Source organism: Ceratotherium simum, chromosome 32 (genome assembly GCF_057802395.1).
Source record: "Ceratotherium simum simum isolate JZ-2026a chromosome 32, ASM5780239v1, whole genome shotgun sequence".
Classification (NCBI taxonomy): Eukaryota; Metazoa; Chordata; class Mammalia; order Perissodactyla; family Rhinocerotidae; genus Ceratotherium; species Ceratotherium simum.
The window spans coordinates 9,837,609-9,862,772 of NC_141931.1; the positions used below are offsets into that span (position 1 = coordinate 9,837,609).

Genomic DNA, 25,164 nt, shown 5'->3' on the forward strand with positions numbered 1-25,164 from the left:
AAAATCTACTTTTAACGTTTACTCCATTTATGCAACCCACAACCAAACAAAATACCTTTTATTAAGACATTTGCATTTTTCCTGTAACCAAAGCAACATATAAATAACAAAGAGAATTAGGAGAAAGAGTAATTTTGTATAGACTAGTATTTGGCATACACTTGAGAGTGAGGAGCAGGATTATATTTAGAACTTTAGGTTTTCCCTAAAGATTGCCTTCTCAAACATAACATGGTTTCTTAGCTCTATTTTATAGCTCTGAATTCATAAGTACTATTTAGAACTGTATTCACTATAATTAAAAAAGCACCTCCCAAAACCAAATATTAAAATATTTCTTGTATTTCTATCCCTATATATATTTTAGAATTGGCTTTCCCAGCAGTAATGGGAATCATTGAGAATTTGCTACATAGTACCTGGTTCTCAGCTGTGTCCACACAGTCTTTCCCCTTGTTTATTATTTTTAATGAATAAATAGTTCACAAGGAATATTGGTTTTAAGGAGTGCTGTTTCATTTAGAAATAATATATGGAAAGTCAATTTTAATTCTACCGGGATACCCATTCTATTGACTAACTCCATCTAATACATCTTCCACTTTATGTACCAGTTAATTCAGTGCCCTTCATCAGTCACATGTTGAGGTCTGTAGTAATAAGTCAGACAATAATTTTTTCACCCCTATAGTGTTATCTTCTTTCCTTACCTCTGGAATTAACATTGTATTTACAAATGATTTTCAATGATCTCCTAGGATAGTGACTACAAACTATCCATCCAAGGTCATTTACGGTACAAGTGACTTGTTTGCTTGTATTTCTGCATGAGTGTGGTAGACCCAGAAGCAGGACTTTAAAACACCTACACAAGCTCCCTCAACGCAGGGAGATGTGAAACAGAAAAACTACAAAATAACTGCCAGCAACTTCAAACTGTTCATTTAGATCATTTTTCTTCTTAGTTGATGACTTTTACAAAGTAATGAGCAGAGTCTAGTTCTCCAGGGACCCAGGATCTGTGCATTTATTCATTAAATAAAGATTTATTTTATCCTAGGCCCTGGTAATTTTATAGCCTGAATACTTTCTGGAAATGTTCCCTCGGTTCAGGCCTGCATCATCTTTATTTTGCCTTATTGCCTTCTAATTCGTCTCCCTCCATTTATTCGTATGTCCCTCCAGTTCATCCCCCACCCCACAGCATTTAGAGTCATCTCTCTCAAATGCAGATATGACTGTGAACCACTCTAAAACATATTCATGTCCAGGCATCTTAAATTACACATAAGGCTTTCATGATCTGATTTCTGCCCAACTCTCCATCCTTAGCCCTTTCTCCTGTCTGTCCTTTGCTCGGGCATTACTGAACTGCTGGTGGTGCCTTCCTCACCAGTCCCTGTATTTGAGACAACAGTTACCCCACTGTATGCTTCTCTCCGTGTCTTGCTACAGCCCTGCCTGCTCTCCCCCTTTCCTGCCCTCTATCCTTTGAATCTGGCTAACCTCGCTGTTGAAGTCTCAGCTCAGGCATTATCTCTAGAAAAGCCACTCCTGGCACCTTTTATCTACATTCTTCTTTAAACCCCAGTGCCTAGTACTTAACAGGAACTCAATAAATAATTGTTGAGTGAAATAAATAAAGATCATTGATACAAAGGTGATTGAAGAGATTGCCCCTACAGTCTAGGAGCACAGAGGATAGATGTGTAAAGAAACAATCTACAGTTCGTGTAGTGAAGATACAGTTCGTGTAGTGAAGATACGCTAGAAAAATCTATAAAGTACTAAGGTAGCCCCAAGGAAGGAGACACCTGCTTATCTGGGGAAAGATTGACCTAATCAAGGAGGACTTCACACAGCAGAGTGAGTCTTTTTGTTTTTTTTGTGTGTGTGAGGAAGATCAGCACTGAGCTAACATCTGATGCCAATCCTCCTCTTTTTTTTGCTGAGGAAGATTGGCCCTGAGCTGACATCCGTGCCCATCTTCCTCTACTTTATATGGGATGCCACCAGGGCATGGCTCTACAAGCAGTGCGTCGGTGCGTGCCCGGGATCCGAACCGGCGAACCCCGGGCCGCCGCAGCGGAGCGCGCGCACTTAACCGCTTGCGCCACAAGGCTGGCCCCCGGAGTGAGTCTTAAAAGATGAAAAGACATTTATCAGAATAGTAGAGGAAAACGTTTCAGATATAAGGAAGGGTGTACACTGAGAAAGGCATAAAAGGTGAGAGTAATTTTGGAAACATGAATCATGTGGTTGAAGCTTAGCGTGTTGTTAAAAGGGTACTGTTTTGAGGTAGAGAATAGAGTATAGTGTGACTTGATATGTTTGTACTGTATTTCTAAATTTTGTTTCGGATTGTTTTGTTCATTGATGTTGGGTGGATGAATTTGTGAATGAATCTTGGAGATGTTTGTGTGCCTCAAAGCTGGTGATGTCTAGTATTTCCCAAATGGTTTGTTGAAGTTTTAGATAATTAGAAGTGTTTCTTACAGAAGTAAATATTCAGCTAAAGATTAAGCTTAATTTAAACTCCCTGTTGATAAAATGTTACTTTCTATTTTTATAATATTTATATATAGCTTTTATCTAACCATTCTAAGTAGTTCGTTTTAACTAAATATATAAATTTGTCAGCAGAAGTAAACTTAGAAATCGCATCAGAAGAAGAGCAAGAAACACTTGATGGAAGTGAAAATAACCACCCACAGGTGTGTAAAAATATAAATTTAAATTTCTGGTTTAATATTGTTTTCTATGCTTTAATAACATAGTCCAAAGGAATTACCTTTCAAACTAGCCTTTTAGAGTCAATAGATCATAATTTAATATTTAGTTTTTATAATATTTTAACTAGTTACAAAACTTAAAATATTGTAAGAATCTGTAGTAACTTATAGCTAAACTTCATCCTTGGAATTGAGGCAAAAAAATTTCCTGAATGTTGTTTGCTTCTTCCATTTGTATAACTTCCTTACATGATAAAGAAGGTAACATCAAATATTGAATCCTGTGAGTAAGCACTTGCAATTATGAACAATATGACAATGATGGCCACTGAACTGGATTCCTGTAAAAGGAGTTATCATTCCCAGTGGGTCCAAATTGGCACTTTCATATTGCTAGTCACTAATGCCAAGATGAAAAATTTATTCTGCCTTGTGTCTCTTATGTAATTGACTTCAGAGTCTACATTCAGGGAGAGAGTGGGGTCATAGATCCACCCTACTGCCTAGGAGGAGAATCACACCTTCCAGCATGGGAGCTTTGTTGTTAGGGTACAGATAATAACTTTCTAATTTATTTGATTTCAGTATAGAAAATCAGTAAATATTTAAAAAAAATTTTGTATCCACTCTCATTAGTGGATATTAGAATATATTAGAACTGGATGCAAGCAGATAATCTCTTTTGATGTATCCTGTCATATTATGTTATTGCAATTAAAATTTAGGAATTTGCTTTTCTTTCTGATTGATGTTAATTGCTTTGGCTTCTAATAATTTAAAGTTTACCTATTCCTGAGTTATTAATCTTTAAAATAACATCCTTAAATGCACTGTTGGGGCTTAGTATTTGAAGTATGGTGAGGTGAAATATTTTTAAGTGAGGAAGCCTTTGTAACATTACAAATCATTTCCTAATTCATTTTTGGTAGATTTAACATATAATGAATTGTTTAGTTTAAGCAGTGAGAAAATTAGGTTTTCAGGTTCATGTTTTTCTCTTACTTTAGGCTAAGACAAGTTATTTTCACTTCTTAGTTACAATCCAGTGATTTGGAAGTAAGCATAGATTAGTAAATTTAATAGTTAAATTTTAATTATTTTCTAATTTTTCTTTGTCCTTACTTGCTTACTTAAGGATAAGGTTATTTTACAAACATACCCTCCAACAGAAAAGACATCTGAAAATCAAAACAAGCAAATTAATCTTCCACTTTTGCATCTGCCAAAAATGCATCAAGAACCAGAAATGAATAAGGAATGTGATAGAGAGAATATATCTGTATATTCAGGACTTCCTTGTATGCAAAAGTATGAGGAAATGTGGATCAAACAAGGCAAATTAGAGTGGAAAAATAATTTAAAACTCGTCACAAATGAGTTATTGCAGAAGTTTGGTGAAATTTGTGAAAAATACAAAATTACTGCTTGTCCTGAGGAAGAGCCACTACATGATAATTCTAAAGACGGAGCAAACTTAAAGGAAATACCTTCTAATTTGACAAATTATACACTTGATTGTGAGGAAAAAGATGCATTTGGAGTGTCTATCTCTGTAGTATTCCAGGCATTTCCTGGACAAAAAGAACCCAGTCTCAAAAATGTCTTTCCATCTTATTCAGACGCTGGGTCTCCGGAATGTGCTTGCCAGTCATCTTCAAAGCTTTATTTAAATGAAAATAAATTAGACTATGAAAATGATAAATCAGACAGTGAACATGTTTTTAACAAAAATGAGGAGACTTGTTATAATGATCCAGAAAATAAAAAAGTAAGGAACCCAGTAGTTACATTTGAAGTGAAAGAAGACCACGAGTTTGATGTGCAAATGACAAAAAATGTCACCCAAAGTACCACTAATTGGAATTTAGACATCGGACATACACCTCAGTCTAGTGATCCACAAAGTCTTTTTGATTTGTGGCTTGCCCGCTCCAGTGGGATGAAACACATGATTCAAATAAAAAAGCACGAAATTTCTGCTCTTACAAATACTTATAAGAAAGCAAAACCAACCCAAGACTTGTTTCAGAAGCCATTATATGCAGATAATTGCAGTGCTAATAACTATAACAGCATGGAACCTGAATTAGAAAATGTGAGTTCTCTACCACATTGTGATAGAACATCCAGAGTATATCTAAACGAAGAGTTACTGCAAGATATGCAAAGGTTTAAGAATGAAATAGGCATGTTACAAGTAGAATTCCTGGCTTTGGAGAAAGAGAAAATTCAGCTTCAAAAAGAGGTAGAGGTTCACATGCTGCTACTCTGTGTCTTTTCTCTGTATCAGTTATCGGATCCATTCTGATTTTCCCTTATGAAAAAAGGCCGTGTATAAAATAGGGTTGTCTAAATATGTAATTGTGTCTAGAAATAAATTATTTCTGCCGTCTAAGTAATAGATGTTCAGGAAAACATTCTCATAATTTTTATTTTTTAATCAGCTTAAACCTAAGTCTCTCTGTCAGTCTTCCTTATGAACTGGGAAACTAATTTAGCTAAGTACCATGTGACCTGCACCAGAATAAGCGTAAAGGAAACTGCTTAAAAAAATGTTATAAGCTCTAGGTTTTTTAAATTCTATTGGCTTAAAGATAATTGGGATATAAACAAAAATTCCCAGCTAAACTAATCTATCTATTATGTTAGTGTGTGCAATCTTATCTGCTTTACTCAAACCCTTGGAACTTAGAATTGCAAGTGACCACTTTGAGATATTTTTAATAATAAATATATATACTTCCACATTTTTTTTATCACCATTCTCAGATTTTTCAGTTGAGTCAAATCTTTATATTATGTTGTGTAATAAAGTATATTAAGTTTTGACGTGCTATTTTATCATATAGGGCCATAAACCCTCAGCAAAAAATTCAATATTTAACTCCAAAGGAGAAAACTTGAGTTTTGAGGTGCATTGAGGTTTTTTCCCCCCCAATAACAGATTTTTTACTTGTTTGCTTGCCTTTTGTGTAAGAAGTGCATTGAGTTTTAAAGATAGATAAAAATCTAGAGATATTCTCCTTTAAAGAAGTGGATGAGCTCTACCCCCAACTAAGGCATTTAATTACTGTACCAAGTCACACTTTTAATGTATGTGATTAATTTGATGAATTTACCTAGTAATTTATCTGATTCAGCATTATAGAATTATATCATCTCTTTTGGTGCCATAAAATGGTAGGTAATGCCACTTTAGGAGCTTTGGACAAATCGTTTATTCTTTCTTGGTTTTACTCCCGTTATTGGTAAAGAATGGGCTAGAGTAGACAATTACTTCTGTACCCTCCAGCTATAACATTTTATGGTTATTGAATGTGAAATTTGAGGAGCATTCCTCCTTTTCCAGAATTCTACACTAACAATTCATCAGTTTCACTCTGCTCCTTATGTGGTGGTGAGCTTTGGGTCATATATTTTAGTGAACACCATCACTTTTTGGATATCCCAGGATCTGAATAAAAAAAGAATTGTAAAAGGCGGTGGGGGAAAGACTAGCTCAGTGCAGAGGGAGGAAGGCTTCCTGCTCATTACTGAAGCGCCACAAGATCACATCCCCTAAATCTGGCAGTGTAATGCAAAATCCAGGTGGTAAGGACAGAAGGAGGCAAATTTTGTGTCTTCGTCTTCTCCTTTCTCTCTGTCTGCCAGTCAAATGGGGTGAAAATGGTAAGTAGCCAAGAGCGGATGTGAATAAGAGCACAAAATTAAGAAAGCCCTGTCTGTAATTTTGGAAAATTCTGTTTCATTTCCTCAAACAGAAATAAAGCAGAATTTACAAAAATGTCTATGACCTGTAATGATAAAATTAATGAAAACAAAAAAGTTCTCTTTAATAAATAAAGTAATAACCATTATCCTTAGTATCCAACTTTCATTAAAGGTTGAAGAAGAAAAGAAGAAGCACAAAAGTAGTGAAATGGAAGTAGCAGAAAACATAGATATTGCTGCTGCTGCTGCTGCTGAGGATAGATTTATTCAACAAACAAAGAGTGGACCAGCTGATAACCAGCACTTTCCTATTATGGAGAATGAAGATTCTGATAGGTAAGCCTACAGCAAGATTTCAAAGTAGGTAATAGTATTTTTCTATAAAGCAGATGCTAATTTGAGCTAATATTCATGATTAACATGCTTCATATTTTTACTAGGGATATTCACTCATACTTGGCAATCAGGAAAATGCGAATTAACAAAGAATGAGATATTTTTTGCAGTCATAATGATAAATATTTTATTAAAAAAATAACATCTAGGGTTGGCAAATGGGAGGGAAGAGGCATTCTTATACACCATTGGTAGATGAAATTAGTAAATCTTTTTTGAAGGGTAATTTAACAGCATGTTTTAGAATTTCAGTTTCCCTTCCAGGACCAGATCCTACAGGAAAACATGACTTGTATAAACACACACACAGACAAATACCCATACACATTCTAAATACGTTTATTATATATTGTTATATATATAAATATGACATATGTTAAGGGTATATAATAGCCATGAATATGTTAAGGATATTTATATAACTATGTTACATATATATGTTAAGGATATTTATTATACATTGTCATATCAAAAAGTTGGAGATGATCTAAATACCCATCAACAAGGAAATAAATTGTCATACCCATAAAATCATGCAGTATGGAACCATTTAAAAAAATGAGGTTGGACCAGCCCTGGTGGCCTAGTGGTTAAGTTTGGTGCGTTCCGCTTTGGCGGCCTGGGGTTGGTTCCCGGGTGCGGGCCTACACCACTCGTCTCTCAGTGGCCATACTGTGGCAGCAGCTCACATACAAAAAGAAGAAGATTGGCAGCGGATGTTAGCTCAGGGCGAATCTTCCTTAGCAAAAAAAATGAAAAATAAATTAAAAAGTGAGGTTAATCTACAGTATACCGATTGTTTCACAATTAAAGTATATTTGAGGCATTTGGTTTGACATCATATCTTAAGCAAATTTTGTTAGAATACTTGTAATATCTGCTGAGTAGCAAAAAGAAGGTATATGCTACACTGACCGTCCACCTAGTTACCAACAAAATTGCTAGTTATTTGATTTTTGTGATTTGTTCCTAATGTGTGAGTGCTCAAATATTGGACCCGCACATTAATCTGAATATTGCCAAGGGATTTCACATGGCAATTTGTTCCATAGCCTATATAGACATTTCAGTATATCATATATATATATAATATATATATATTCAGTATATATATATATAATATATATATTCAGTATATATATATATAATATATATATACAGCTTATTAAAATAAAATACATCAAGGGATCGGTCTGCTAAATCAGGGGTTGGCAGACCTTTTCTATAAAAGGCCAGAGAGTAAATATTTTAGGCTTTGAAAACCATAAGGTCTCTTTGGTTGAGTCTGAAATCTGTCCTAGACAATAGGTAAATGAATGGGTGTGGCTGTGTTCCAATAAAACTTTATTTATAAGAACAGGCAATGGGCTGGATTTGGCCTGCGGGCAGCAGTTTGCTGACCCCTGCGCTATAAATCAAGGTGCTGCTGACGCAGTGCGTCTTCTTTCTACAGGAACCCTGCCTGCATGCCACGATCCTTCCTTTCTAAAGAGACTGTACTGAAGTATGCACCGCACCAAATTTTTCAACAGTGACTTCATATTATCCAATTTACAAAACTTCAGTTTATAAACAAGAATATTTTTTGCATTTCCCTCCTTTATTTCTGCTACAGAATTTTAATATGACTAATTAGTTTGCATATTTGAATAGTATAAAATATTCTAGAGTTAGATAATTTTCATCAAGCAAGAAATACTGCCTTGAAACTTTTAGTCTTTCTGTTGTCTTTATAAGCATGAGAAAGATGATAATCAGGGTATATAATATTATTATATATCTAAAAAATTTTCAAGGGGTCTTTTAGTTGTAGAATTTTGTGAATTTGTTATTTAATGCCTTGGTCTCGCGTTTTTTAAACCATTTAGTGAGACACGTACGCAATTTTTAAAAAACAGTAAAGTATTACAAAAATACTACATATCATAATGTAAAGATTGAAAACTCCAGCTAAACAAGAAGAAACACAGTCATGCCACTTAGCTAAGAAGTCCTTAAAAGAACTGTCTGTACTCCCTGACTCTCATTTCACTTCCATTGACTCTTGAGCTCATTCTAGTAATTTTCACTCCCACCTCTCCTCCAAAATTGTTTTTTTAAGGTTACCACTGATTTTCACTTTAATAATCTAGACGTAATTTCTTAGACCTCATTTGACTTAACCTGTCAGCAATATTTAATGGAAATGGAAACTCTCCTGCAAGATACTTTCTTCATTTGGCCTTCAGGATATCACTCACTCACCTGGTTTCCCCCTTGCCTTTCTAATCCATCTATCTCAGCCTGTTTTGCTTGTATCTCCTCATCCCCACCTTTGACACCTTGAAGTGTCCCAGGATTCAGTCCTTGGTCTTCTTTCTCATGATTTTTACTACCTTGTATATGCTAATGATCCCCCAATTTGTACCTCCAGCCCAGATGTCTCTCCTTAATTCCTGTCCTATATGTCAAACTGCCTACTTGGTATCTCACTCTGGAGAGCTATTGGGTATTGCAATCTTAACATGTCCAAAATTGAGCTCCTGATATTCTTTCTCATACCTGCGCCTCATGTAGTCTTTCCTATTTGAGTTAATGACAGCTCTTCCAGTTGCTCTGCCAAAAAGCTTGGTGTCATCTTTGACTCCTGTCTTTCTCTTTCTCTTACACCTCACATCTAATGTGTCAGCAAATCTTGTCAGGTCTGCCTTCAAAATATATTCAGAAGGCGATCACACCTTCCATGCCCAGACCACTATCATCTGCTGTCTAGTGTAATAGTCAGCTAATTGGTCTTTTCTTTCTTTCTTTTTATTTAACTCTCTCCCTCAATTCTAAACACAGTGGACCTATTAAAACATAAGTCAGATTATATTATCATTATGGATAACTTTGCAAGATGAGTATTCTTGGTTGGCAGTTTTTTCCCTTCAGCACGTTGAATATGTCATCTTCTTCTCTCCTGGCCTGCAAGGTCTCTGCTGAGAAATCCACTGAGAGACTTATAGGAGTTCCCTTCTAAGTTACAAGCCTCTTTTCTCTTGCTGCTTTTCAGATTCTCTCTTTGTCTTTGATTTTTGACAGTTTTATTATAATGTCTTAGAGAGGATCTCTTTCCATTGAGTTTGTTTAGTGACCTATGAGCTTCTGTAACTTGGATATCCAAGTCTTTCCACAGGTTTGGGAAATTCTCAGCCATTATTTCTCTAAATAAGCCTCCTGCCTCCTTCTCCCTCTTTTCTACTTCTGGAACTGCAATAATTTGCAAATTGTTTCTTTTCCTAGTATCCAGGAATTCAAGTATGCTTTCATCACTCTTTTTCATTCTTTTTCTTTGTTCTCCTCTGACTGGATAATTTAAAAGTTCCTGTCTTTTAACTCATAGATTCTTTCTTCTGCTTGATCCATTCTGCTGTCAGTGCTCTCTGTTGCATTTTTCATTTTATTCATTGTATTCTTTAGCTCCAGAATTTCTGTTTAGTTCTTTTTTATTATTTCTGTCTCTTTATAAACTTCTCATTTTGTTTGTGTAGTTTTCCTGCTTTTGTGGAATTGTCTTTCTGTGTTTTCTTATAGCTCATTGAGTTTCCTTAAAATTGCCATTTTGAATTCTTTATCAGGTAGATTACAGATCTGCATGTCTTTGGGATTGGTTACTGGAAGAGTATTGTGATCCTTTGATGGTGTCATGTTTCCTTGATGTTTCATGTTTCTTGATGTTTTGCATTGCTGTCTTTGCATTTGAAGTAGCAGTCACCTCTTACAGTCTTTAATAACTGCCCTCTCCACTACATCCAGACTTGTATTTTTTTTTGCTCCAGTGGTGTGCTGGATGGAACTTCTCTCCTGAAAACCTGGATTTCCACAAAGGCTCTCTAATCTGGGTAATTATCTAAGATAGTGTTTTCCAGGGGCTCCTGGATGCTGCTGAGAGTGGCTGGAGCCAGTTCATGGGCCATGCAGGGTCCAGAGCTAGGACTGTGGTCTGTATGCTTGTTATTAAACACACTGGTGGGTGAGACTCCTCCCAGGTCTCTTGGCGTATGGTGCTGGATCCCAGAGCCCCCATAAAGGCACTTTTGCCCGTGGTTGGATGCCAAATTGTTGGTGGGGGGGACACAATGAGATGTGTCTTATTCAGACGTAATGTTGATGTCACTCCAACATATGAGTATTTTAAAAGTAAAATTTTTCCCCCCAAGATATTTCCCTGATTTCTTCTTTCATGTTATATGTACCTCATGCTATTTTAAAAATCATTTAAATTAAGTATTGTTATATTTAAAAACAACACTAAAACTATAGCAGAAATCCAGTGATTTACTCCCATGCCTAAGAGTCATTGCTTTTAGGCGGTGAACTCCAGCTTTTTAGTGTAACATTCAGGGTTCTTCAGAATTTCTTTTCTGACTCATCTCTCACTACTTGCTTCCGTGTGTATTTTATACTTTTCCTTTCAAGTTCTTAGGAAACACCTAGATGCCATGTTCCTAATCTTTGTGCTCACATTCTAATCTCTGAGTAGAATGGTTTTCTCCCATTTCTTTTCCTGGTCATCTCTGTTTTACCTCTTTTGTAGAGCCTTTCTTGCTCACTTATAACTTTTCATATGTCAACTCTTACACATGTTATTGTATCATAATTGTATATCCAACTTTGAAGCAGGAATGTCTGTTTCCTTCCCTGTGTTGGTACTTCATGACTGTTTTGTGAATTAATAAATGAAGATGATAAGAATTGGAATTTTATGAAAATTGTTTTTTTTATTCTTTATCAGTAGAATTATTAGAAAACATTGGCTTTGTTATGGATTTTTTAAAGTAGTGGTCCTGGCTTGCATATGAAGGAAGTAAAGAAAAATGAAGATGAGAAACGGACATCAAAAGAGTCTGTGATTACCCCGGTGTTTGAAAAGGCCAGTTCACTAACTGGTGGTCTGCTACAAGTGAATGATGACAGCAGTTTAAGTGAAACAGATCAGGATGATGGAAGGTAAAATCTATAAACTCTTTATTTCTAGGTAAAGGAATATTAGCAGTGATTACTTTTTCTGGAAATAGAACAGCTTAATGTAGTGTACAGGCCAAGGCAAGAGAATTCTCAACTATATCAGAGAAACACTGCTGAAAGGTTAAGATGAGGACAAGTGACTTTGACAAGGAGCAGTTCCAATAAATAGCTGCCATCGAAGTTGGACTGCAGTGAATACGTGTAAAAAGCTCCTTAGAGAATATTTACTGGGAAACAATAGAGACATGGGTGAGAACTGAAGAAGAATGTGGAGTTCAAGGGAGTTTTCATTCTTTATGTGAAGATGGGAGCTTTTAGGGTATGTTTGTACACTGTTGGAAATGATCCAGTTGAGAAGGACATATTTATTAACTTAATGTTGTTTGCATTTCCAATATTAGAAAGCTTGTTGATTGTATTACATTATCTTTGAAAGATGATAGTAAAGTAATTGTCCATGGTACTTCTATTCATGTATAGCTTTATGGTAAGAGCTTGTTCATTCAGAATTGGTTCCAAAGTGGAATATTCCCATATACAGGCATACCCCATTTTATTAGGTTTTGCTTTATTGTGCTTCACAGATATTTCATTTTTCACAAGACCCTCCACCAGCAAAAAGATTGATTCCCTGAAGGCTCAGATGATAGTTAGCATTTTTTAGCAATAAATTATTTTTAATTAAGGTATATACATTGTTTTTTTTAGATTAATGCTATTGCACACTTAATAGACTATAGTATAGTGTAAACATAGCTTTTATATGCACTGGGAAACCAAAAAATTTGTGTGACTTGCTTTATTGTGATATTCACTTTATTGCGGTAGTCTGGAATGGAACCTGCAATATCTTCAAGGTATGCCTGTAATTGAATATGCAAATGATTACTTAAGTTATATTGTTATACATAGATTTTTAAAAATTATATAATCATAAATAATACAAACACTTAGGGCACACTGAATAGAATTTAATCATTCCTTGATGATTCTAAGATTATAGTAACTTTGACAGTATCATCACGAATAGCTATGGTTTTATAAGGTACTCTAAAGTATCAGGTTATAGTAACTTAATAGTTGTTTAGATTCTGGGGAAAAGAGGAAAATTTCGTTTGTGTACAATAGAAAAATAAACTGTTAATCTATCACAGATGATTACTTTTAGATTATATAGTTCTAAATTACAAAAGCCATGCTTCCTGTACCAACAGTGTCATGGACATGTATTGTGTGCTCAGGAAGTATATGTTGAATGCATGAATAAACAGTTGAAAGGAAGAATGAATGCCTGTTGATGAAATTCTTTAGAAAAAGCAAATCTTTAGTTTATTGTAAGTAGGTTTCCAGTATTGCCTAGGTATAAAGTCTTTTGTTTAAAAGAAATGTGTGTAAGATTCAGAAATTGATTTATAATTATAGCTAAAAATAGAATAATAATATAGCTTCATTTGCTATTATATACTTAGAAACACTTAAAAATAAATATTACTTTCCAAGCATGTTGTGAAACACGTTTTGAAGCCAGATTTCCTGGGTTTGAATTCTGGGTCTGCTACTGACCAGCTGTATGGGGCTTGGGCAAGTTACCTAGCCTTTCTGTGCCTCATTTTCTTCCTTTGTAAAATACCTAATATATTACCTACCTCATAGAATTGTTGTGAGGATTAAAGTGCCTTTAAGACACATAAAGTGCTTATAATACTAATGTATAGTAGTTGCAAAGTCCTCAAAAAGCTAATATCATGATTAGCTTTTTGAAAAAGAGTTTCCTTCAGGTAAGGACTTTAAGTAATTCTTTCCCCATAGCTTTTAGTGCCAGTAAAAGCTTGTTTTTATTGAAAATGACAACAAAAAACCCTGGTATATTTCTTCCTATCAAATAATACAAGTAATATTACGTTTTGCCTCTTGCTTTGACTGTCAGATTGATCTAAATTTAATACTTTGTTTATATTATTAGTAGTATATTTTCTTTGTCCCTCCCTTAATGTTACTCTTTCTATTTATTGTTTAATCCCACTTATAGAAAATTAGTTACAATAGGTTTAGATACTCTTTGTATTTTAAGTATTTAATATTTGCCTGAAAAGACTTGTTTGTTTTCTTAGGCCTGCAAAGAAAACATCTAATGAAAAGAACAAGGTATTGTAAAAAATAAATTATCAAAAGTATTATTCTGTAGTAAAAAAAGTACATTATAAAAGGTATAGTGAAAAAAACAGAAAATCTTCCTTTGTTGTAGAGACATTTACTTTGAAAAAGTACTTTAGAAACACATTATTATTGTTAAAGGCATCCTTTTGATAAAAATTAGTTCTTTTAAGAAGTACCTGTGTTGTTGCTTTTATAAAAAGATGGATGTTTATCACCTCTGTACACTTAGTATACCTTATAAATATTTCGGGGATATTTCGAAATAGTATTATTTATTTGTAGGTCAAAAGGCAAATTATTTCTATGGATGACCTTGCTGATTTAACTCAGTCGTCTGAATCAGCTTCAGAGGATTGCGAGTTGCCATGCTCCAATTATATGAATTCCATGTTGCTAATTGAACGACTTGGCATGGATTGTAAAGGTAGGACCACTGTATGAATATAAAGCCTTTTTATGTCCAGTAGTCCCCCCTTATTTGTGGGGAATATGTTCCAAGACCCCCAGTGGATGCCCAGTGGATAGTACCGAACCCTATATATACTGTGTTTTTTCCTATACATACATACCTGTGATAAAGTTTACCTTATAAATTAAGCACAGTAAGAGATGAACAACAATAGCTAATAATAAAATAGAACAATTATAACAATATACTGTAATAAAAGTTATGTGAATGTGGTCTCTCTCTCTCTCAAAATATCTTGTTGTGCTGTACTCACCCTTCTGATGATGATGATGATGTGAGATGATACAGTGCCCACATGATGAAATGAAGTGAGGGGAATGACCTAGTGTTATTTTCGGACCATGGGTGACCAAAACCTTGGAAAGTGAAACCGCGGATGAGGGGGAGTACTGTATACTGTAGGAAGATGTGCACAGCTTGTCTCGTACTGCACCATGAGCACTGACACGTTACAGAGCTCTTCATCTCAGAAACACGTTTTATATTGAAATAAAACGAGAGCTATTGTGTCCTCTCTGCCAGAGAGCTAGGATAATTGCCACTGAGCTTGTCTCAGATTGAACGGCACACCTAGTGCGTTTGCTGTCTCTGCTTCTCTCCTACGCCTTCACCCGAGGTCAGATTACCATTATTTCCCTCCTAGAACACTGAAATAACCTCGGAACAGTTTTCCCTGCCATTCCATGTTCTGGAACCCTGGTCTATACTGCAGCCATAATTATTGTATATTTTAAAAATTCAGATCTCATCATGTGACCCCCTTGCTTAAAACCCAGCTATTACTTCTCATTGCTATGAGGTTTAAGGCCACAGTCCTCTATAGCTTCATCTTTTATCATTTCACATCCTCGTTTCCATGTGTGTCTCAACCACTGTCTTAGATGTTTTTGCCTGCAGTAGAACTTTTTGTTTTCAACTGTTTTAGTTAGGTAAACAGCACGTGTATAAAGTATATAATTTGATAGTTTAGACAGTTATACACGTATAAATCCATCACCATAATTCAGGTAGTTAACACAGCCATCGCCCCTAGAAGTCTCCTCATGCCCCTTTATGTTCCCTTATTAAAAACTGCCAGATTGTTTTCTAAGTCATTGTACCATTTTCTGTTCCCATCAGCAGTGTATGCGAGTTTCAATTCCTCCATATCTTCACAAACACTTAGTATTGTCTGCTTTTTAAATCTTAGCCATTGTGATGAGTGTGTGTAGTGTATATATCATTATGGTTTTAATATGCATTTCCCTAATAATGTTGAGCATCTTTTCATGTGCTTATTTGCCATCTGTATATCCTCTTTGAACTAATTCTTTTGCCATTTTAAAAATTAGGTTGTTTTTCTTCTTATTTGTTGAGTTTTGAGAATTCTTTATGTATTCTGGATACAATTCCTTTTTTAGGCTTTTTTTTTTTTGGTGAGGAAGATTAGCCCTGAGCTAGCAATCTGTTGCCAGTCTTCCTCTTTTTGCTGAGGAAGATTGGCCCTGGGCTAACATCCATGCCCATCTTCTTCTACTTTGTATGTGGGACACCTGCCACAGCATGGCTTGATAAGTGGTGCATAGGTCTGCACCCAGGATCCAAACCTGCGAACCCCGTGCCACTGAAGTGGAGCGTGCAAACTTAACCACTATGCTGCCTGGTCGGCCCCTTCAGCTATATTTTGTGCAAACGATTTTTTCCCAGTCTGTGGCTTGTATTTTCATTCTCTTAACAGTGTTTTTTGAAGAGCAAGAAGTTTTCCTTTTTGATAAAGTTTAATTTATCCATTTGTTCTATGGATTTTGCTTTTGGTGTTCCTATCTAAGAAATCTTTGCCTAGCACAAGGTCACAAAGATTTTCTTCTGTGCTTTCTTTTTCAGTTTGTTAATATGGTGAGTAACATTAATTGATTTTTGAATGTTAAACTAGCCCTGCATTCCTGGGATAAACCCCATTTGGTCATGAAAAATTATCCTTTTAATGTATTATTGGATTTGATTTGCTAATGTTTTGTTTAGAATTTTTACCTCCATTCTCATGACATAGCTTTCTTTCTTTTAATATCTTTGTCCGGTTTTGATTTCAGGATAATGCTAGCCTTATAAAATGAGTTGAGGCATATTTCTCATCTTCATTTTTTGGGGAGAGTTTGAATAGAGTTGGTATTATTTCTTTCTAAAGTGTTTGATTGAATTCACCAGTGGAGCCAATTGGGACTGGAATTTTCTTTGTGGAAGGTCTTTAACGAGAAATTTAGTTTCTTTTATAGATATAGGGCTATTAAGCTTCTCTGTTCTTTCTTGATTGACCTTTGGTAATTTCTGTCTTTCAAGGAATTTACCCGCTTTATCTGAGCTGTCAAATTTATTTACAGAAAGTTCCTAATATAACTTTGTTATTCTTTTACTATCTGTAGAATCTGTAGTAATGTCACATTACTCGTTTCTGATATTGGTAATTTTTGCCTTCTCTCTTTTTTTCCTTATCAGCCTGGCTCGAGGTTTATCACTTTTATTGATCTCCTGAAAGCATTTGGTTTCATTAATTTTTCTGTATTGTTTCTTTGTTTTCTGTCTCATTGACTTTATCTTTGATGTTTGTTATTTCCTTTTTCTGCTTGCTTTGGTTTAATTTACTCTTCTTTTTCTAGTTTCTTAAGGTGAAAACCAAGGTCATTGATATGAGACCTTTCTTCGTTTCTAATACAGACATTCAGTGCTATAAATTTGCACGTCAATACTACTGTGGCAGCATTCCACAAATTCTAATATGTTATATTTTTCATTTTCATTCAGTTCAAAATATTTTCTAATTTCTTTTTTTATGGCCTTTTTGACCCAAGAGTTATTTAGATGTGTTGAATTTTTTAAATATTTGAGTATTTCCCAGAGATATTTTTGTTCTTGATTTCCAATTTGGTTACTTTGTGGTCAGAGCACATACTTTGTATGACTTAAGTCTTTTGTTCCTTTTATTAAGATTTATTTTATGACCCAGAATATAGTCTTTTTGGTAAGTGTTCCATAGGTACTTGAGAAGAATGGTGGTGTTCAAGTCTACTATATCCTTGATGATTTTCTGCCTACTTGCTCTGTCACTTATTGAGTGAGGGGTACTGAAATATCAGACTATAATTGTGAATTTGTCTATTTCTCTTTGCAGTTCTATCAATTTTTGCTTCTTGTATTTTGAAGGTGTAATTAGATGCATAACCATTTAGGATTATTATGCTGCTTATTAATGGACCCTTTTATCATTATGAAATGACCTTATTTGTTGCTAGTGATATTTTTTGCTCTGAAGTTTCCTTTGTTTGGTATTAATGTCGCCACTTCAGCTCAATCTTCTTTCATCAAGTGTTGGTATGGTGTATCTTATTTCCATCCTTTTAACAAATTTGTGTCTTTACATTGAAAGTGCAGTTCTTATAGGTGGTATATAGTTGGTCTTGGCTTTTTTATCTAGTTTGACAGTCTGCCTTTTAATTGAGGTTTTTAGATCATTTTCATTTAATATGATTATTGATATGGTAGGTTTGAATCTGTCATCATGCTGTTTGATTCCTATTTGCCTCATCTGCTCTTTGTTCCTCTTTTCTTTTTGCCTTCTTTTAGATTAATAAGTAATTTTTAGTTTTATTTCTTTTTTTTGGCGTATTAGCTGTAACTCATCTGTTGTGCTATTTTAGTAGTTGCTTTAGTGTTTATAGTATATGAGTTTAAATTATCACAGTCCACCTTCAAGTAATATTATATCACATCATATATAGTGTAAGACAATTACAATAGTTTATTTCTATTTCTTCTCTCCTAGCCAGATCCTTCCTGGATCTGTGGGATTATAGTTTTCATTAAGTTTAGAAAGTTTTTGGCCAATTTTTCTTCAAATGTTTTTTCTGTCCCTTTCCATTGTCTCTTTGGGGAATTATATATTAGCCATGTGAAGTTTTCTCACAGTTCACCAATATCAAACTTACTAATCTTTTATTTTGTGGTAACTTATATTGTTCCCATCCAGTGTATTTTTCATCTCTGACATTATAATTTGCATCTCTGTAAGTGCAGTTTGGTTTTTTAAAAATAGCTCCATGCCTCTATGTATCTCTTTGAGCTTTGTTTGAGGATACAGTTAAGTTACTTATAAAAAGTTTGATCCTTTCTGGTCTTGCTCTTATGATTTGTTAGGTGCATCCAGAGCAGTGCTCAGCCTACGGCTAATTATTCCCTACTACCATGGCACGACCTTCCTGACTATTCTATTCATTATCCTGTGAATTGTGAGTCTTTCCAGCCTGGCTAATGGGAATAGACACCATTCCTGGTGCCGTGTGAGCACCGGGCACTGTTTCCTCTGCTCTTTTCAGATGGTCTTTCCCCCTGGTCCCTGGTGGTTTCTTCACCTGTGTACACTGTGTACTACTCTGCTGAACACCCAGGGGGCCCTCTGCAGATCTCCAGGGTTCTTTCTCTGTTCTGTTCTCTACTGCCCAGTGTTCTGACCTGTGATCTCTATTGGCCTTGGTCTCACCAGACTCTGAGCTTCGTCACCTCAGCTCAGGGAGTCTGGTGGGCCCCACCTCAGTCCCTTCTCCCTGTGTTGTGGCCTGGCCATTCTCTCAAGGCAGTGAGCTGGGCGTTTGTTAGGCTAACTTCATTTGTTTTCAGGGATCATTGTCCTTCATTGCCTGAATTCTTTGTCTTCAAAATCACTTTTTAATGTATTTTGTCTGTTTTGTTTTTGCTTGTTTCAGGTAGGAAGGTAAATCAACCTGTGACTCCATCTTGGCTAGAAGCAGGTTGCAGTAGAACCAAGGCACATGCTGTAGGCTGTCTAGAATGCTCTTCTTCCTCCTGTGCTGAATTGCTTCCTGCTCATCCTTCATTTCTCAGTGTAGCCATCTCTTCCTCAGGGAAGTCTTCTCTGGGCCCATTCTAGGTCAAGTTCTGTTATATGATCATTAAACTCTGTTTTCTTATAGTATCTATCTGAATTTATAATTAATGTTTTATTTGTCTTTCTCCTCCACTAGACTTTAAGCTAAACAAGAGCCAGAGGTCTTGTCTGTTTTATCTGCAGAGCTTAGTATAATGTCTTCCAGGTTGTCAGTACTCAATATACATTTGTTCAATGTATGAATGAGGGAATGTGAAAATGCACGGTCCTTTATACACAAAAAAATACTCATATATTTTATTTCTATTTTTGTTTCCTCTCTGATGCAGATTCTGTTAGCCTATTGAAAATCCAGAATGCAGTTCTTTCATATGAAAGATTAATAGAACTTAAAAAAAATCACTGTGAATTACTTACAGGAAAAATTAAAAAAATGGAAAATAAGATTAGTGGACTACAAAAGGAGCTTTCAGAAACAAAAGAAATAAAATCGCAGTTAGAGCATCAAAAAGTGGAATGGGAACGAGAAGTCTGCAGTTTGAGGTATTGAACACCTTGGTTTTAAACAAATATTTGAACTATTTACTTTTATACCACGATAAATGTAGGAGAAGTTTTATAATTGCTAACTTACCTTCTGGGATTTTACAGGGGAGAAAACTTCTTTAGTATTGTGGAGTATGAGATTCTTAGAAGTGATACAGGAAGTTCTTAACAGTGAATACTTCTAATAATTTAATGCGTATTCTTCCAAATCATCATTTTAATGATCATATAGAAGTCCACCATATGGAAACCTCATTATTTATTTCACAAATTTAATTTCAGTTGTTTTTCATTTTTACTTATAATTAATGCTGCAAGGAACATCTTTTATATAAATCTATTTCTACATTTCTGATTATTTACTTTTAGTAAATTCTTCAATAGAGTATTATTTGGTTGAAGCATAAGAACTTTTAAGAAAGGTCTTTGATCCCTATTTCTAAATTGTTCTCAAGAAAACTTATATTAATTTACATTCCCACCAGAGTGTGAAATGACCATTTTCCTCAAGACCAAAGAGTTACGAAATGTATGCAGTTTTAGTCTTCACATATGCATGGAATAAAAAAGTAAGATGGAAAGTGATTACTGATTAGTTTATTCAAAATCTCTCGTACAGAGATAAAATTAATTCAGAGGTCTATGCTGAAAGCACATATTACTCTTTATTATTTACTTAATTAATATGGATCCTGTCTTGTTCCAAAAGGGATTTTAAAATGGTTTATAGGGCCGGCCCTGTGGCTTGGTGGTTAAGTGCGCGCGCTGCGATGCTGGTGGCCCGGGTTCGGATCCCGGGTGCGCATCGAGGCACCACTTCTCCGTTCATCCTGAGGCCGAGTCCCACATACAGCAACTAGAAGGATGTGCAGCTACGACATACAACTACCCACTGGGGCTTTGGGGGGAAAAAATAAAATAAATAAAATCTTTAAAAAAAAAATAATAAAATAAATAAATAAAATGGTTTATAAAGTAGATAATAATCAACAAGTTGAAAGCGTTGCAAAAGAAGAACCAGAAAGTGCAGGGCCCCAGATGGCAGCCTCCCTGGCCTTGTCTCGGCTGATGGGAGCCTGCAGATGTGTGTTGTGTGAAGATGTCTGCAGACTCCTCTGACTCTGTAACCATGTGTAGAGGAAACTGTAGTGTGTGTGAGGCTGGGATTTTCTTTCTAGTGAATTTATGAACTTATTTATAAATAACAAGTTCTCTTTTTAATTAGTAACTAAATAATCTGTCCTAATAGAGTGCTAATTATGCCTATGTGGAAAAGTAATTTTCAACTCTATCTTTACTGAATAATTTCAAAATTCCTTTCCTACAATATTTACCAGAGTGACTATTGACTAAACTAAGCAGCAGAAGGTTTTTTCATTGCCACCTTTCAATATATATATCTTTTGGAAGAGATTAAAGTAAGAAATTAAAAACATGAGACCTAGAAAGGAAAAAATTCGAGAACATAGATATTTCATTAGGATAATAAGCCAGCATATGTAGAACCAGATCATAAAATGAACTTTTTATTTTCTAACAAAATGAATTTTAAGATAAGCATATTTACTGCAGATTTACCTTAAAACAAGAAGAAGAGAAGAGAAGAACTGCTGATAAGTTATATGAAAAAGTTAGGGAGCAGTTAAGGAGAAAAGAAGAGCAATATAGTAAAGAAGTTGAAATGAAACAACAACTTGAACTCACTCTTAGAACACTAGACATGGAATTGAGGACTGTAAGAAATAATTTGAATCAAGTAAGTTAATCTTTGGTAAAAAATGCGTATTTCTAACATTATTTCCTTAATATTATTTGTATATATACAATATAATAATAATGTATATTATTTAGGTTTAAAACAAACCAAAAATATTATCTCATCCTAAATATGGACTATGACATTTATAGCTAAAATTATTTATTGCAATTCTTGGCATCTAATAGACGTTCTTGTGTATATTTTCTGAATGAGGAAATGCAGGGTAAATTGAGCTTAATCATTAACATAAATGTTAATTTTTGCTTTTTTATGTTAAAACACAGGCTAAATTGCCTTAAGACTGTGATGGAACTAGTTAAATGTTTTGTAAAGAAATTTTATTTCACAATACTATATCTACCTGTAATTTTGGTCTATGACAAATTTGCTGTCATTTGAGTTATTCATGTGGGATAAAGATCCTTGCTTATTAACAAGGCTGCTTGCTTTTAACAGTTTTCTCTTTCACTTTCTGCTCTTAAGCTTTTGACTTTTTTTTTAATAATATGAGACCAGAAACCTAATGAAATGTGTCTCTAGGTTGTAGAAGAGCGAAATGACACTCAGAGGCAACTCTCTCGAGAACAGAATGCCAGAATGTTACAGGATGGAATTCTGACCAATCACCTTTGCAAACAAAAGGAGATAGAAATGGCTCATAAGAAATTGAATACTGAGGTATTTTTTTTAGTCATTTTCAAGTATGTGTGTGTATCTATTTTAAAAAACCAAAGCTATACATCATGGAAAATATAGAGGATTTTTAAAGCGTATATACAGTCATGTGTCGCTTAACAATGGGAGTATGTTCTGAGAAATGCATCATTAGGCGATTTCATTGTTGTGTGAACGTCATAGAGTCTACTTACACAAACCTAGATGGTATAGCCCACTACCACGTAGGCTTTATGGTACTAATCTTATGGGATCACCATTGTATAAGCAGTCTGTTTTTGACCAAATGTTGTTATGTGGTACATGACTGTATATATATTTTGGGGGGAGGGGCAGTTGCATTTTTGGTCCATTGGATAAAGTAATATTCTTACTTCAAATCCATTTGTCTATAACAGTCATTAGTGACATTCACAATGGCCTCATCCAAAGGAGAGGCTTTTAATATTTTTCATAGGAATTAATGAGCTTTCCATATCTCAAAACTATTGCTATTAACAGCTATTACTATTAACAGATTTTCCCGTTTTGGGCAGTGATCTCACCCCCTTGATATATTAATAGAGAGGTTTATTTATCACTCCTCTGATGGTAAGGAAGAAAAGTGTAGCCAGTTCAGAGACCATATTTTGGATGTTATTCTCCTATTTTTGAGAAAAGTAATAATTTGCTCCAAGTTGTATTCTGTTTCAGGACAAGAGCTTTTAAAACAATGATATGCTAAGTTAGTGATAATTTATTGATGAATATTTTATTCCTAGTAAAATAGTTCAGTGTATTTTTCCCCTACTTCACATTTATTGCTATTTTAAACATTATGAAGAAGAAATAAAAGTTATTGCAGCGCCAAACAATCTCATAATTTTCTAAGAAAAGCTTTATAAATTTGACCTTATTTACCATAGTGTTTTGAAATATAAAGCTTCAGTTTGTATTTATTTCCACTAGAGAAGTGGCTATGGTTTGGCACGAGAGCACTAGCAGTAGAGTCAGAAGCCTTGAGGACATTGTGCAGCTTGCTCATATTTTTAACCTCTCTGTGCCAGAACTGTGACAACTCAACCTCTTCGTTGATGGATGTAGAAATGCTTAGTACAATGCCTAGATGTATCAGTTGTCAGTAGATGTAATTCTTATAATGACTATAAAATGTTAGAAAAGTAGAATATATATGGAATATTCTCAGGAAAAAAGAATTTTAGGAAATTTGATCTGTCCAAATATATGCAGAGCTCAGGCTCCTACTGTGGGGTAGCTGTATAGGTAAAATATCAGACTGTAAACCCAATTTTAATATAGTCAGATTTATCAACCTTTTATTTATGCCTTCTGGGTTTGTTGTAATTCAGAAAAAGGCCTTTCCAATTCTGAGACTCTTAAAAACTCTCTCATGGTTTCTTTTTTACTTTCATGGATTCATTGTCTGCAACTAAATTTTTGAACTTTTGGGAATTTATCCTTGTATAATGTTTGACATTTGGATCCAGCTTTTCTTTTTCCAGGTGGATATCCACTTATTGCGACCTTTTTATTGTATAAACATGTAGGTTATTTTTTAATTTCAGAGGAAATAATGATTTGTCATTTTATTGAATGCTAGCTACAAGTCTGCTTTGTGTTACTTAGGTTTCTGATAGTCGTGACAAAGAAAAAGATCTGTTGCATAAAAACCACATGCTACAGGATGAAATTGCCATGCTAAGACTGGAAATAGACACAATAAAAAATCAGAACAAGGAAAAGGAAAAGAAATATTATGAGGAAATTGAAAGTGTAAAAGAAAAGAATGATGATCTTCAAAAGACAATAAAACTGAATGAGGAAACATTAACAAAAACAATATTCCAGTATAGTGGACAGCTTAATGTTCTGACAGCTGAGAATACGGTGCTAAACTCTAAACTGGAGAATGAAAAACAAAACAAAGAAAGACTGGAGACAGAAGTTGAATCATACCGTTCTAGACTGGCTACTGCTATCCATGATCATGATCAAAGCCAGACATCAAAAAAAGACCTAGACCTTGCTTTCCAGAGAGCAAGAGATGAGTGGTTTCGTTTACAAGACAAAATGAATTTTGATGTATCTAATCTAAAAGATAGTAATGAGATTCTGTCTCAACAACTTTCTAAAGCTGAAAGTAAAGTCAATAGCCTAGAAATTGAGCTCCATCACACAAGAGATGTTCTCAGAGAAAAGACTTTGGTTTTAGAACGTGTACAAAGCGACCTAAACCAAACACAGTGTCAAAAGAAGGAAATTGAACACATGTATCAAAGTGAACAAGGTAAAGTGAATAAATACATTGGAAAGCAGGAATCCTTAGAGGAGAGATTATCTCAACTACAAAGTGAAAATATGTTGCTTCGACAGCAACTGGATGATGCTCACAACAAAGCTGATAGTAAAGACAAGACAGTAATTAATATCCAAGACCAGTTTCAGGATATTGTAACAAAACTTCAAGCCAAAAGTGAAAAGCAAGGTCTTATGCTGGAAGAAAGAAATAAGGAGTTAATGGATGAATGTAATCATTTAAAAGAAAGAATGTATCAGTACGAAAATGAGAAAGCAGAAAGAGAAGTAAGTATCCAGAAAGGTCAATATTTTTCAAACTTCATGAAAGAAAATTCAAAGTAATATTTGATTATGGCTAAATGTGGAGTCTAGTTGAATATAAAAAATTTGTAGGCTATATATCAGCTTAAAAGCATACCTTATATCCAGCAAATAAAAATTAGACTGGAGAGGTGCTTCACTTTGAGTAAAGACATTGCATCACCTATGAAATTTTAAGAGGTTAAGTTATAAATTGTTAATAGATACAGACTGATGTTAATCATTTAGGCTTATA

At 34.7% G+C, this 25,164-nt stretch overlaps 1 protein-coding gene across 17 annotated transcripts in view; it reads left to right on the plus strand.

Annotated features, from left to right (window-relative positions):
* LOC101401040 (ankyrin repeat domain containing 26) overlaps window positions 1-25,164 on the plus strand; it is a 93,692-nt gene that overhangs the window by 42,515 nt on the left and 26,013 nt on the right. For 5 of the 17 annotated variants that reach the window (XM_087420701.1, XM_087420704.1, XM_087420707.1 and 2 more), the window contains 9 exons: window positions 2,641-2,714; window positions 6,616-6,779; window positions 11,640-11,810; window positions 13,940-13,973; window positions 14,268-14,409; window positions 19,660-19,873; window positions 21,449-21,632; window positions 22,176-22,313; window positions 23,937-24,893. In XM_087420701.1, coding sequence (XP_087276827.1) covers window positions 2,641-2,714; window positions 6,616-6,779; window positions 11,640-11,810; window positions 13,940-13,973; window positions 14,268-14,409; window positions 19,660-19,873; window positions 21,449-21,632; window positions 22,176-22,313; window positions 23,937-24,893 — 2,078 coding nt within the window. Of the gene's footprint in view, window positions 1-2,640; window positions 2,715-3,867; window positions 4,978-6,615; window positions 6,780-8,292; window positions 8,344-11,639; window positions 11,811-13,939; window positions 13,974-14,267; window positions 14,410-19,659; window positions 19,874-21,448; window positions 21,633-22,175; window positions 22,314-23,936; window positions 24,894-25,164 lie in introns of all 17 variants that reach the window. The other 12 variants (XM_087420703.1, XM_087420702.1, XM_087420698.1 and 9 more) reach the window with 5 other exon arrangements.